Source organism: Phaenicophaeus curvirostris, chromosome 1 (assembly GCF_032191515.1).
Source record: "Phaenicophaeus curvirostris isolate KB17595 chromosome 1, BPBGC_Pcur_1.0, whole genome shotgun sequence".
Taxonomy (NCBI): Eukaryota; Metazoa; Chordata; class Aves; order Cuculiformes; family Cuculidae; genus Phaenicophaeus; species Phaenicophaeus curvirostris.
In genome coordinates, this window is record NC_091392.1 from 184779068 (window position 1) to 184792099 (window position 13032).

Genomic DNA, 13032 nt, shown 5'->3' on the forward strand with positions numbered 1-13032 from the left:
CTAGCAAGATCCTTTATCAATTACTAGAGGTTCTAGCTTCCAAAAAGCTGCCATTATGCACAACTATCCCTAAATACTAAACTTTTCCCTATTAAAAAAAAAACAGTTGGGAAGAGAAACGGGAAACAGTATTTCCCTTGATCTTTAAGTGCTACCTCGTAGTAGTCTAAATTAACAGACTGACAAAACAAAGGCCATGAATTCAGTTATTTTTATGGTATCATATTATATAGGCACAATGTGTGAAAGACTTGAAGCACAAAGTGGAATAAGTAATGTTTGTCAGGTTTTTTACTATTTTGTGGGGTTGTTTTTTCCTTTTTTGTTGTTGTTTTTTGGTTTGGTTTTTTTTTTAAACTTCAGTGTCTCCCTTTAGTATTACAATGGGGAGAGTATATCCCACCTTACTGAAAGACAGTCTACATCAAAGCAAATGAATGCACAGACCAATGTAGTCCCAAACAGTACAAAACACAAATTCAGCCTGTCAGGTGTTGTTCATATTTTCTACAATTTATTTTGCTTTTTTAAAAAAATGCCATACTGTTTCAAGAGATGAAAGAATACTTGTCAAAAGTTGAAACCTTACCCTTGGCTAAGCCACAGTTAAGAGAATAATCTTTACCTGACCACTATTATGTATGTCGAGGTGAACCCAAGAGCGTCAGATAGCAAGTCAGATAGACTCACTATATATAAATATATTCTTTCTAAGCAAAGTATTCCATGTTGTCAAAATGATTTACAAGCAATACAGAAGTATTGCTCATCCACAATTTCAATGCAACCGCTTACAGACAGAAAACACCGTCAGCACGCCACAGAAAATGTTGTGGCTAAAAGAAGCGAAGCCAAACAAGTAGCGAGATATAGAAATCAAGTGGCAAAAATATATGCTCAAACCTGAACATACCACAATGTGGAAAACCATCTCTGCTTGCAGCCTTGCCCATGAAGAATCAAAAAGCAAGCATACAGCATCCTTAATACTCTTTTCTTCATGTCTGCTTACAAATACTGCAAAACAACTATAATCTTACACATCTTCCAAGGCAACTCGTCTTTCCTGAAAGGCTAACATGTTTTGTATGGATGTAAAGATGGATTTACAGCTCTCAATCCGTATGGTTTCTAAAACTGAACATCATTCTTTAGTTCACTGTGGTTTATATTAATAGCATATTTGACTTTGAACTAGACCCACAAGCATGGACAAGTAGACAACATCTGCAATATTACTGGCATCATGACACAACGTTCTGTGTATGACTTTGGACATGAGAGTTAGAACATCATGTCATCTAGTCCGTCCTCCATAAACTTCTTGTAAATTGCCATGAACTTTGCCACAAATGCTTCCAGATGATAAATAGCTTTGCTGCCCAGTTGCAGGCGGTGTTCATAGAAAGCAGCCATCTGTGCAACTTCTCCTTTCAGCTGTCCATCACAGTTATTGAGAAGTTCTGTCAAGAGGCCCTAAAAGGGGGAAAAAAAAAGGACAGTATTTTGAAAAATTATATATTTTTTGTTAAGAGGATAACATTTCTCTGAGAAGAGCCAGGCTATGACCAATAGTTCACTCATGAATCCAACAGAATTGACATTCGGGAATCATTACACCACCTATTTGACAGAACTTGATTCAGGCAACTGTCTCTTCAGAAATTTATTTCAAAATAAATTCCCCATGTCAAAATAGATGTTGCGTATTGTGTTCTTAGATAGGATAAATCATCTAAAGGAATGACTTATGCCTTAACAAAGAAAATAAATTAACCTCGTCTCCAAATACTGTAACCTTTACTGCATGGATGCACGTGGCTCTAGAGAGAATTTTTACCAAGATAGCAAGTGTATTAAAATCACTTCCTATCTCAACAACATTTGAGCACAAAAAGAAATGACATCAATAAGTAACAAGGAAAGAGCTTATCTAAAATTCAAGTATATCTGTTTATGTACATTTGTATGTGTAGACACACACAAGATACTTTACAGCAATACCGCAGTCATTGCAAAAACAAAAAAAGCATTACTTTAGATCAGAGACAGTAATAAAGTCACTTGAAGTCCATCTTAATTAAAACAGGATTAAATCAGAAGTATCTCTAGACCATTTCAAGTATATGAAGAGTGAGTGGGCAGAGAACTTTTGACCTGATGACAACAGTCTTCAAACAACACAGGACCCACTAACCTACCATAAGAAAGGAAGGTTAAAGAAATATCTTGCTACCAAAACTGCCAGAAAGAAGCAATCAGTCAATGCCAAAAGAAATTTATCATCTTATAATTACATTTGATGGCAAAGTCCTCCTAGAGTAAGTTGCAAACATTTGCTTCAATCTTTGTTCTGCTCTAGCTGGCCTTTCATACTGCCTAAAACAAAAACATTCACGTCCCATTTGCTTTTTCTGCAAAGATGACTTCTGTCTTTGAAGAGACCTGCTGGTATAGCATACTTCAGCAAAGCTCTCCACTAGGATATAGCAAATATTGAACTTATAACAACAAAACTTTTACAAAAAAAACCAACCCCAAACCATATCAAAATTAGCCCATAAAATGCCTTGCCTGAGAACTCCTCAGGGAGACAAAGCATGTCCTCCTTTGCTTTTCCTCAGCTATGATGCTGCTGTTCTATGATCACAGAACAAGTTTTGGTAAACCTTTCAACAGAGGAGTGAACAAGGAAGTCCACAACAAAAACAAACTTGACATGTACACTTTCTGAATTAGAGAACAGCATCTTCATGCTTTCAAAATCTACACGGCTCAAAACCATTACTCCTAACATTTAAGCACGAATCTAAGTAACAAGTCTAGTATATTGGTTGTGGATCATGAGAAGTGAATGCTATGTACTAATGTTCTGCAGAAACAAAGTCTTTAATTATTGCTTCATAGTGATAACCTAGACTGTTTTGATTACTATAGTGGAAAGAAACACAAGAGAAAAGTATCTTTTGGTCACCCATATCCATTTGGGAAGGACACAGATTTTCATCAATATTTAGATAATTTGGTATGTTTTGGTGTGGTTTGGTTTTATTTTAAACTCAAGATTGTCATAGCGTTACTATTTATAATACATTAAAAGCTAGATAATGAAGCTGAATTACCTTCATTATAATCTCAGGAGGAATGCAATGTGTCAGGAGTTCATAAAGCCGTCCACGGACCTCTATAAGCCTGTTAGAAAGACACCACAAAGTATCAGGGGTGCATCCCCAAAGCACACTACGTTTTTTTCACTATTTGTGGAAAAAAAAAAAGGTCAACCCAAGCAAAGGTTCTTCTCCGATTTTGGTTTAAACCCTAAATGCATTGCACAAGTCAGTCAGTTTCAATTCAAATGCAACATCAACTTTTATTCAAAACAGTAAAATAAGTTGCATATCCTCCAGTTACCATGGTCTCAGTTAATCTAGAAGCCGCAAGGCTATTAGAATTTGTCTCAGGCTTGTCTCCCTTTATTTTCTGTTCATACCTAAATTATTATTCTTGCTTAACATTAGTTAACAATTGTTTCAGTTCCTGAAGCTCATTCAGACACCTTTTGCAACTTTAAAGCTCATTTCCTCAGGCTGCAAAGTACCAGCTCCAGAAGAAATGCTAGAAAGCTACATATAACTCAAGTAAAGATGTCACATTTTAAAAGTAACATTTTTTTTTAGGTTTAAGAGTGCAACAAAAACTTCATAGCTGCAAGCAAGTGTATTCACTCACCTTTGTGGTGTCTGTTGACCAACAATAGCATTTGCAGTTTCTCTCAAATAAACTTCCCAGTCCATCTCAGGAATATCTTGATCAGCAGTAAAAGGATACCTACATAACAATATTTTTTTAAAAAAAATTAAGTCAAACTGTCACCTAATTCACTTTAATGGTTAGCAGAGACTTACTGTTGTACTCTGCAGGACTCGCACATAAGTAGTGCTTTCCGAAGATTCCTGCCAGATTTCTCTGCAAGTCTTTGAGCCAGTTCCTGAGGAAGAGTCAGGCCTTCTTTCTTACACACACTGGATAAGACATGGCAGATCTAGATGGGAAACAGACAGCATGGAGTGCAACACTTAACAAATGTTTTAGCACCTATAGATTCTCCTGTTTGCAACATTTCTGCACCAGAGAAGGACCAGTCTGTCATAAGACATGTTTGACAAACCCACCACAAAGAAATAGTAGGTCACTTTGTGGAAGTAAAATGTTTCCCAAGTCAACAGCAAGAACCTATCTGGTAAAAAATTTTAAATAACATTTTTGCTTCTGTTTCACATACATCTTCAGTGCTGGGCGCAGGCACTCTCACAGCCAGGCATCTGCTCTGAATAGGTCCTATAATTTTTGACATGGAGTTGCAGCACAGGATCAGCCTGCAGGTCGCCATGTACTTCTCCATTGTTCTTCGTAAAGCATGCTGAGCATCTTTAGTAAGTTTGTCAACTTCTGTTAACACCACCACTGAAAAAAGGGTTAAAAAGTGCAATTTTTTATTAATATCAAATCTGTCTAATCAACGTATACTTTGACATACAAGCAATAATACCAAAATAAGCGATACAAGCAGAAAAAAGCAGTGTGGTTCCACAGGCAGGAAAATAAAGATTTAGACAACCCACATGTTTTTTTGACTGTATAACCTTCTACTCCTTCACACTCTCTATTCTTGTCCTAGAACATCAATTTCTTCAGAGCAGGGCTTGCAGCACTTCAGTGTCCAGAAATAATACAGGTAGGTACAGAAGCTTTCATTTTGATAATTACTATAGTAAATTTTAAAAGGCATTTTTAAGTAAGAAATGCAAAAAAAATATGACATAAGGACATATCAAAAAGCACAAATTTATTGAAGATCCTCCTCAATACATTTTATATTTACAAGTCAATATCTTAGCTTAACAAAGGAGTAGTAGAAAGCTGGCATGTTTTTGTAACCATAGTACCCTTCCATGGTCTTTTAAGGAAAAAAAAAGTATTCCAAAACCAGTTCAGATCAGGAGACACCTAATATGAAGCATCTAACCTAACCAACTACCTTCTGCATGTTCCTCCACAGGTAACTCATAGATGGCTCATTTCAGTACTCTGAATGGTCAGTGAGAATACCCTGGATGAAGAAGTCAGCCCATTACTCTTCTCCCATTTCTCTTCGCGTTATATATGGAGCCTGAAGAGACCAGCCAGACTACCATAAGCTTTGAGTGTATGACATGACTCCAACTGTAAGGTTATATACATCAAGAACTGGTAGAGCCAATCAGTGCCTAGCAGCTTAGATGAAGTAGAGCGTTTCCAGAGAACAGTGAGGAAAATGGCACAAAGTACTAAGTTTATGACCATTTCAACTAATTTCTGCTCTACTCTATCTGTCATGACTTCTTCTCTCCTTCAAGCTCTTGTTATACAGTTCTGACTTTGCTTTCAATTTAGTCATGGGGAGGAAAAATAAACACATTGTAGCAGTATGTGCCTTGGAATACTCACTGAAAATCTTCTTTATTTTCTTATCCAGTTTCCTTCCATACACCATGGATAAAATGCTTCTAAACTTTCTGGTTAAGACAGATCACCCCCCAAAACACTACAAATAAGTGGCTACCACCTGACTTGCACAGCACTGTTTGCCCTGAGGTTATCCTGCCCCTCAATTCAATATTAAGCCTCAGTAGCCCATAACTCAGCTTAATGATCTACAGTTGTAGCTAAGTTACAGTACATTTCAGTGGTACACTTGTGAAAAAGACAACAGGCGTCCTAGCTCCCTCTGCCCAGCCACAGTCATTCAAGTACAATCTGTCCTCCTAAGACACCAACACAAGAGCCAATCACACTCTGATATTTACCTACTCAAGATATTTCCACAGCTGAAGAAAACAGGAGGCTGTTTTTTTTAAAGTGGGGAAGGTTCATGTGTGCCCTCATGCAATATACAGGTACAAACAAACATCTGCTAAAATCTCTGAAAAATAAACTTTAAAAGTATTTTGGTTTTAACTGGTTTTACTCACCTTTAAAATCTCTCTGAGTACTTGTCTCAAGCTGTTGGGATTGCGCTACTGTCTTCAAGAGTTCCTGAATTACTACACGGTCATTGTTTCCTGCATCACTGTACCAGGGATTGGAATAAAACTGGTTTTAAAACACCTTTATAGCACATTTAAAGTACTTCCTAAGCAGCCTTTTAGTCAACTGAGAAAACAAGGATGCCAAAAGAATTCAGAAGCTCTTGAGGTTAGAATTAAGCCCAACACACATACTTTGTCAAAAGTTACCTTCTCAATAATAGAAACAACCCAAAGCACATGCAAGCACAGCTGGATTAGTAGCACGGTATTGGGAAGTAATGAAACCACGGTCAAATGTTTTATTAACTCTTTAAACTACAACTTATTTTTCTAGTCTGAGAAATCCAAACCTTTGTTATTTGTGATTTGGACAAAGATGTGCAGAGTGAACATTTTTACCCATTGTGGGAAGAAAAATTAAGTCTAACCACATAACGATGCCTGACTCAAAGGACTGATGTAAATGCTTAGGTTCTTCTCCCTTGAAAATTAGATGTCATACCATGAACAACCTAAATGCTTAATGTCAACTTCAATGGCAGACACAGTGAAGTTAAACAGTTGTAGTAAAAGACTGATACTCAAGTACTACTACAGCACATGTAGTTAACAGTTTTCCTCTTAGAAGGCAGAAAAACACAAGGATGCACTAGATTTCCTTCCAGCCTCTTCTCCTTACTATCCTGTAGAGCACCACCGCACAGCTTTCTTAGCCCTCTGGTTAGAAGCTCAGATACCTTTACTAGTTAACAACCAACTGGGGACTGACTTGCAAGCTAGATTACTGAAAAAAGCAAAGAAAAAGAACGGAAAAAAAAAGCATAGACTATCACCTCCACAAAGGCAGAAGTAGCTCTGCAATATTTCACTGGCAAGCAAATGAAAAAGTAATTTCCCTTTCATGTTCTAATCACCACTCAACCAGACCTTCATTCTGGCTAAGAAGGTAGCAGCAGAATGTATAGAAGTACATTAGCTCAACAGTTCACAATCTGCTGTACAGGCTATGCTGAATTTGACTGCAGAGATCTGTGCTTTAGCAAGGGAGCAGACCTGTTATTATAGCACAAAAATCAAAATGAAACATGCCAGTTCTACTTACAAGCTAGGTCATATTTTGGAAATGGGAAGTGATTGAAATAGTTTCCAAACACAAACAAAATAAATTTTTCTCTGCAATAACTAAAAATCTAGCATTATAATTTCATGGTGAAAGACTATCCTTGATATTTGGTGACCACATCAAACACTCCATGAAAAGGATGAACAAAGGCAGTTATCACACAAATGTTTAATTTTTGTTGTCGCTTATTTTTTCATTACACGCTTCCCCAGGAGAACCCATTTCAAAGCATCTACCCAAGCTAGTCAAGTGACAAGTACACAATCCTTTTGAATTCAAACAACATCCTCCTTTTGAAGGAAAAAGAATAGCTCTATCGAATAAAGTTCTATAATAAATTCAATGTCTGCAGGGTCCTCCCCAGAAGTTAGCCATTTGTCATGTTCCATGTTACTCAAGATGCACAACATGATTTCACAGTATCAGAATTCCACCAGACTTCAGAGACTACAGCACAGCACACTGTTCACTGTCTAGGCAGACAAACATGATGATTGCTTGATCGCTTACAGCCTGTGAATCAATAAATTCATTCTTAATCAAAACTCTGCATTACTATTATAATACAATAGCCATGCTGTGACCCAAACTGGACAGCCCAAGGGATGCCAGGGAAGATGTGGGCCTCTCCATAAAATTTGTAGGTTTCCCTCAGGCTAAATTAAGCCCAAACAACACCAAACAATCAATTTAAAAGAAATGTATTTGCATGGGCAAAATCTTGGGAGTAAGAGAAGTGTTAGCTTTTTCATCTCTTACAAACCCATACAGCAGTTCCATACTTTCAAGATTTTTCTAGAAAAGTAAAATACAACCATTTTATGTGCTTCAAGCTAAAGGTGATGTATGGAGAGTAACAGAAATAATAATAGTAAGATTAGGTTACCAGAAGAAGACTGAATAGTTAGACATTTTATATCACCAAAATGACATATTCAAACCAATAAAAGTCTCGGCTTTAATTATCTGGGTACGTATTAGAAAAACAGCAGATATTCACTAACCAATACACAGAGATTTGCTGCAGAATAAGCTTTTAAAGGAGACATGGTACACAAGAATAGCTTCTAAAATGCAGAACAACATGAGAAAAGGTTTATCAATAAGCAAAAAGCTAGAAGTTACTTCAGGATACACAATGTCTCGTAACTGCAATCTAGACAGCAAAGCCAATGTAACCAAAGCCTCCCAGTGCACAATGACATTTATTCTCATCTAATTTAAAGTGATATTTAAGGGTTACAGGTAAATGTAAGTATTTACTTTGGGTCAGTGAACTATCACCAGCAATTTTGCAACTGTCAAAGAAGACATACAATGCTCCATTACAGCTTCTGTCATTTAAATCAACATCTGACCTCACTCATGACAAGATTCCCAGATTCATGGTGGTGTTCTTTCCCGTACTCTAAACTCTTAAAGAGTTACTGGGTAAGCCTCACTTTCAAATCACTTTATTTTTGTATTTGTGAAAGAATGAACAATATGGGGGTATCGGTTCCAAAAACAGTTCTCAATTTCAACTTAAATGGTTAAATCTGTGAATGCAGAATTGTTTCTGTTACACAGTCCTCAAAATCAGCCTTCTTACATGGTTAGTTAAGCAGCACGTTATTGTCTTTAGTACATAGTAATCCACATTTTTGTTCATTTAGAGCTGTTCAATTAAAATCCTCTCCCTGTGCCCATTTCTTGTCCAAAACCATATACCACAATTAAATTTGCCCAGGCAATAAATTGGGCAATCAGGCCCTTATATACCCAGGTTTAAAGCACCTGCAATATTAACAATAATATTTGAAACAGGGCATCTTTACTGTACACTTACCTTGGGTTAACTTCAAGGTGATAATTACTTGCAATGGTGCTAATTTCAATTTTCTTTTTGGAAGGTGCCTGTAAGCATAAGTAAGCATATTAAACTTCAGAGTGTTCTAAGACTCAGATGCAAAGAATTATCTTAGAGATTACAACTGGCTAGGTCACAGGCAAACCAAAAGTCTCAGAGATCAAAGAACTGCTGAAGCACAAAATTTATTCATCTCCTTCCCCCAGCCCCACATTCAAAAGACGGAGTAATGACACATCATCCAGTTTGTAAAATAATAACATTAACTACTATAGCAACACATAATGCATATAATGCATACTCCAGTTATCGAGTTTCAGGAAAAGAATTCTTAATATTGGAGTCAGCCTTTTAAAAGAAATGTGGTCCTGCTGGCCACGTCATTTCCAGTGCAAACCAGGGTGCTACTGGCCTTCTTGGCCATGTGAGCACACTGCTGGTTCATGTTCAGTCACTGTCAAACAACTCCAGGTCCTTTTCTACCAGGCAGCTTTCCAGCTATCCATACCCAAGCCAGATGCATTGTATGGGGTTGTTGTGACCCAAGTGCAGGACTCAGCACTGAGCCTCGCTGAATTCCATCCATTGGCATTGGCCCAAAGATTCAGTCTGTCCAGATCCCTCAGCAGAGCCTTCAATCAGAGCAACACTCCTGCCCAACCTGGTGTCATCTGCAAACTCACCAAGGGTGCACTCAATGCCCTCATCAAGATGACCGATAATGACATTAAGCAGAACTGGCTCCAACACTGAGCCCAGGGGAACAGCACTTATGGCCAGCTGCCAACTGGATTTAACTCTCATCACCACAACTCTCTGGGCCCGGCCATCCAGCCAGTCTTCTACCTAGCAAAGAGTACACCTGTCCAAGCCATGAGCAGCAGTTTTTCAAGGAGAATGCTGTGCAAAACGGTGCCAGAGGCTTTACTGAAGTCTAGGTAGACAATGTGCACAGTCTTTCCCTCATCCACTAAGCTGGTCACCTGGTTATAGAAGGAGACCAGGTAGGACTTCCCCTTCCTGAACCCATACTAACAGGGCCTGATCATCTGGTTGTCCTGTACGTGTCACGTGGTGGTACTTCAGATGATCTGCTCCATAACCTTTCCTGGCACCGAGGTCACGCTGAGAGGCCTGTAGTTCCCCAGATCCTCCTTTCGGCCCTTCTTGTAGATGGAAGTCACATTTGCTAACCTCCAGTCAACCGGGAACTCCCCATTTAGACAGGACTGTTGATCAATGATGGAAAGTGTCTTGGTGAGCACTTCCACCAGTTCCCTCAGTTATCTTGCGTGGATTCCATCTGGCCCCATAGACTTGTGTCTGTCCAGGTGGCGTAGCAGGTCACTAACAATTTTGGGGGCTCCATTCTGCTCCTTTGTCGCTGTCTACCAGCTCAGGGGGCTAGGCACCCAGAGAACAACTTGTCTGACTATTAAGGATTGAGTCAAAGGAGTCATTAAGTACCTAAGCTTTTTCCTCACCCTTGGTCACTATAGGAATAAGAAAACAAATTAGAACTTGTATATATGAGAAAAGCAGTGCTAAGCATTTAAAATATAATGGTTACTTCTACAGCCATATGAAATCCCATACATCTATTTGAGCTGGTCTATTACAACACATGTTGTTGTCCAAATTGATTTGTGGGAAAAAAAGCCCCAACCCTCCACAAGATGCCAACCAACCACAGATAACAAAACAAAAAACTCCACATCCTCCTACTCACAAAGACCTAAGGAACAGGACTATGTGGCAAAACCATTGTTCAAATAACCAAACTAGTCTGATTAATTACACAGAAGTGCCTGAAGATACTGAGTGAAAAATATTTTAAAAGCCAAACAAATGTAAAGGCCTCACAACAGAAAAATATCAGTATATAAATATCCACATGACTTTGAAGTAGATAGGATTTTTTTACCGTTATACTCTGATGCTCAATCCTCAGTTTTTCCACTCCTGCACCATATAATTCCCTCAACAAACACATTATCCTTGTCTTTTTTCCAGCTCCTGAGGGTCCATACACCAAAAGATGAGGGAAGTCACCACACTGAACCTGAATACAAAGCAAGATAATTAGTTATCCACAACAATACTTTGTTCATAAGAGAGAATTTACCATATCTCAACCCAAGTATATACTGAATGACTTTTCCAGCTCACTTACAACATAGTACCTAGTATTAGAACTACTGAATCCCTTTACCCCAGCATTATTTCCCATAGAACATATTTTTCTGAAGACCATATGTAACAGTAAGAACTACAAAAACAGACAACAAAATGCCAAAAGACCAACAACAAAAAAAAAAGAAAGAAAAAAAAAACAAGCCCCACCTCAGCATTTACACTTTCCAGGTTAACTATACGGATACATACAATTACTTTGTAGTTCCACTTGCAAGCCTTAAATCTAGGCAAACAAATAGTTTGTATTTAAATTAAGTTAGGAGTCTCTGTCTTGAAAAACTTAAAAGCATGACCTGAAAAGCATCTGACGGACTTTCATACACAAAATGTATGTGTTAAACATAACAGTCATGGAGAAACACCAAGAGAACGAATCAGCCCAGCGGTGCAGTGAGGAGACATCGACAAAGCCGACAGGGGAAGCAGTCCTTTATTACCCAAAGGGTTATATGCTCCTGACTTACTCACAGCTGCTCACCTTAAAAACCCCATCTAGCTTTAATGAAACAAGCTAAGCCCTACTGTCAGCAATACAGCATCAGAGGATGTGTGGGCAGCAGGTCGAGGGAGGTGATTCTATCCCTCTATTCCTCTCTTGTGAGAACTCACGTGGAATATTGTTGCCCAGTTCTGGAAGGATATGGAGCTGTTGGAACAGGTCCAGAGGAGGGCTACAAATATGATCAGAGAGCTGGAGAACCTCCCATACGAGGACAGGCTGAGAGAGTTGGGGTTGTTCAGCCTGGAGAAGAGAAGGCTGCGAGGAGATCTTGGAGCAACCTTCCAGTACCTGAAGGGGCTCCAAGAAAGCTGGGGCAGGACTGTTTACAAAAGCTTGTAGTGATAGGACTAGGGACAACGGGTACAAACTGGAGAGTAGCAGATCTAGACTAGACATAAGGAGAAATTTCTTCACTATGAGAGTGGTGAGGCCCTGGCACAGGTTGCCCAGGGAAGCTGTGGCTGCCCCCCCCCGGAGGTGTTCAAGGCCAGGTTGGATGGGGCCTTGGGCAGCCGGATCTAGTAGGAAGTGTCCCTGCCCACGTCAGAGGGGTCGGAACTGGATGATCTTTAATGTCCCTTCCAACCCAAACTATTCTGTGACTCGAGGATTCCCAGCCAAGGCAGCTCAGACACACATCACTCCTGCAGAAGCCGAGCCACCCCTCTCCCGCGGCCTCTCCCTGAGCGCGCAGGCCGGGCCGAGAGGCTCCTCCGAGGGCCGGGGCCTGCGCCGAGGGAACGCCCCCCGCCCCGGAGACCGGCGGGAGCGGCTTCACGGGAGGATCTGCGCCGCGGGGAGGAGAGGGGCCCTCACCAGGTTGCGGAGCTGCGCCGCCTGCTCGCGGTGGTAGTCGAGCCTGCCGAGGGAGACGGGCCGGTGCTTGTCCACCCACAGGCTCATGGCGGTCAAAAAGCGCGCGCGCCTCCCGCGCAGCGCCCGCCCCGCGGTGGCAGGAGGAGCGGCCGGTACGGCGGCCGCCGAGGGACGCGTTTCGCTGGGGCCGCCGGACGGGGCCGAAACGCGGCGCCGCCCCGCCCCGCCCAGCTCTGCGTTGTAACCCCCCCGCCCAGCGGCTGCTTCCCCGCTGTCCCCTCGGCAGGCGGGACCGGGACACCGTGATGGGTGCGCCTGGCGAGGTCTCCTGGGAGCATAGAACAGAATTAGAATGACCTGAGGTGGATCGGCAACGATCATCGAGTCCACCTCCCCTCCCTGCACAGGACAAACGCCGCGTTCACACCGTGGGGCCGAGGGGGTTGTCCGAATGCTTCTTGAATATTGTCAGGCTTGG

The 13032-nt window shown here is 40.5% G+C and overlaps 1 protein-coding gene across 1 annotated transcript; it reads right to left on the reverse strand.

Moving 5' to 3' along the window:
- Positions 1–428: 428 nt before the first annotated feature.
- On the reverse strand, positions 429–12741 carry RFC3 (replication factor C subunit 3). The gene is made up of 9 exons (XM_069882567.1): positions 12555–12741; positions 10965–11102; positions 9020–9087; positions 6012–6109; positions 4283–4464; positions 3906–4042; positions 3730–3828; positions 3123–3192; positions 429–1476 (listed from the first exon to the last, which is right to left on the reverse strand). The coding sequence occupies exons 1-9, from the start codon at positions 12639–12641 to the stop codon at positions 1285–1287; spliced, it is 1071 nt and encodes a 356-aa protein (XP_069738668.1). The 5' UTR covers positions 12642–12741; the 3' UTR covers positions 429–1284.
- Positions 12742–13032: the final 291 nt, after the last annotated feature.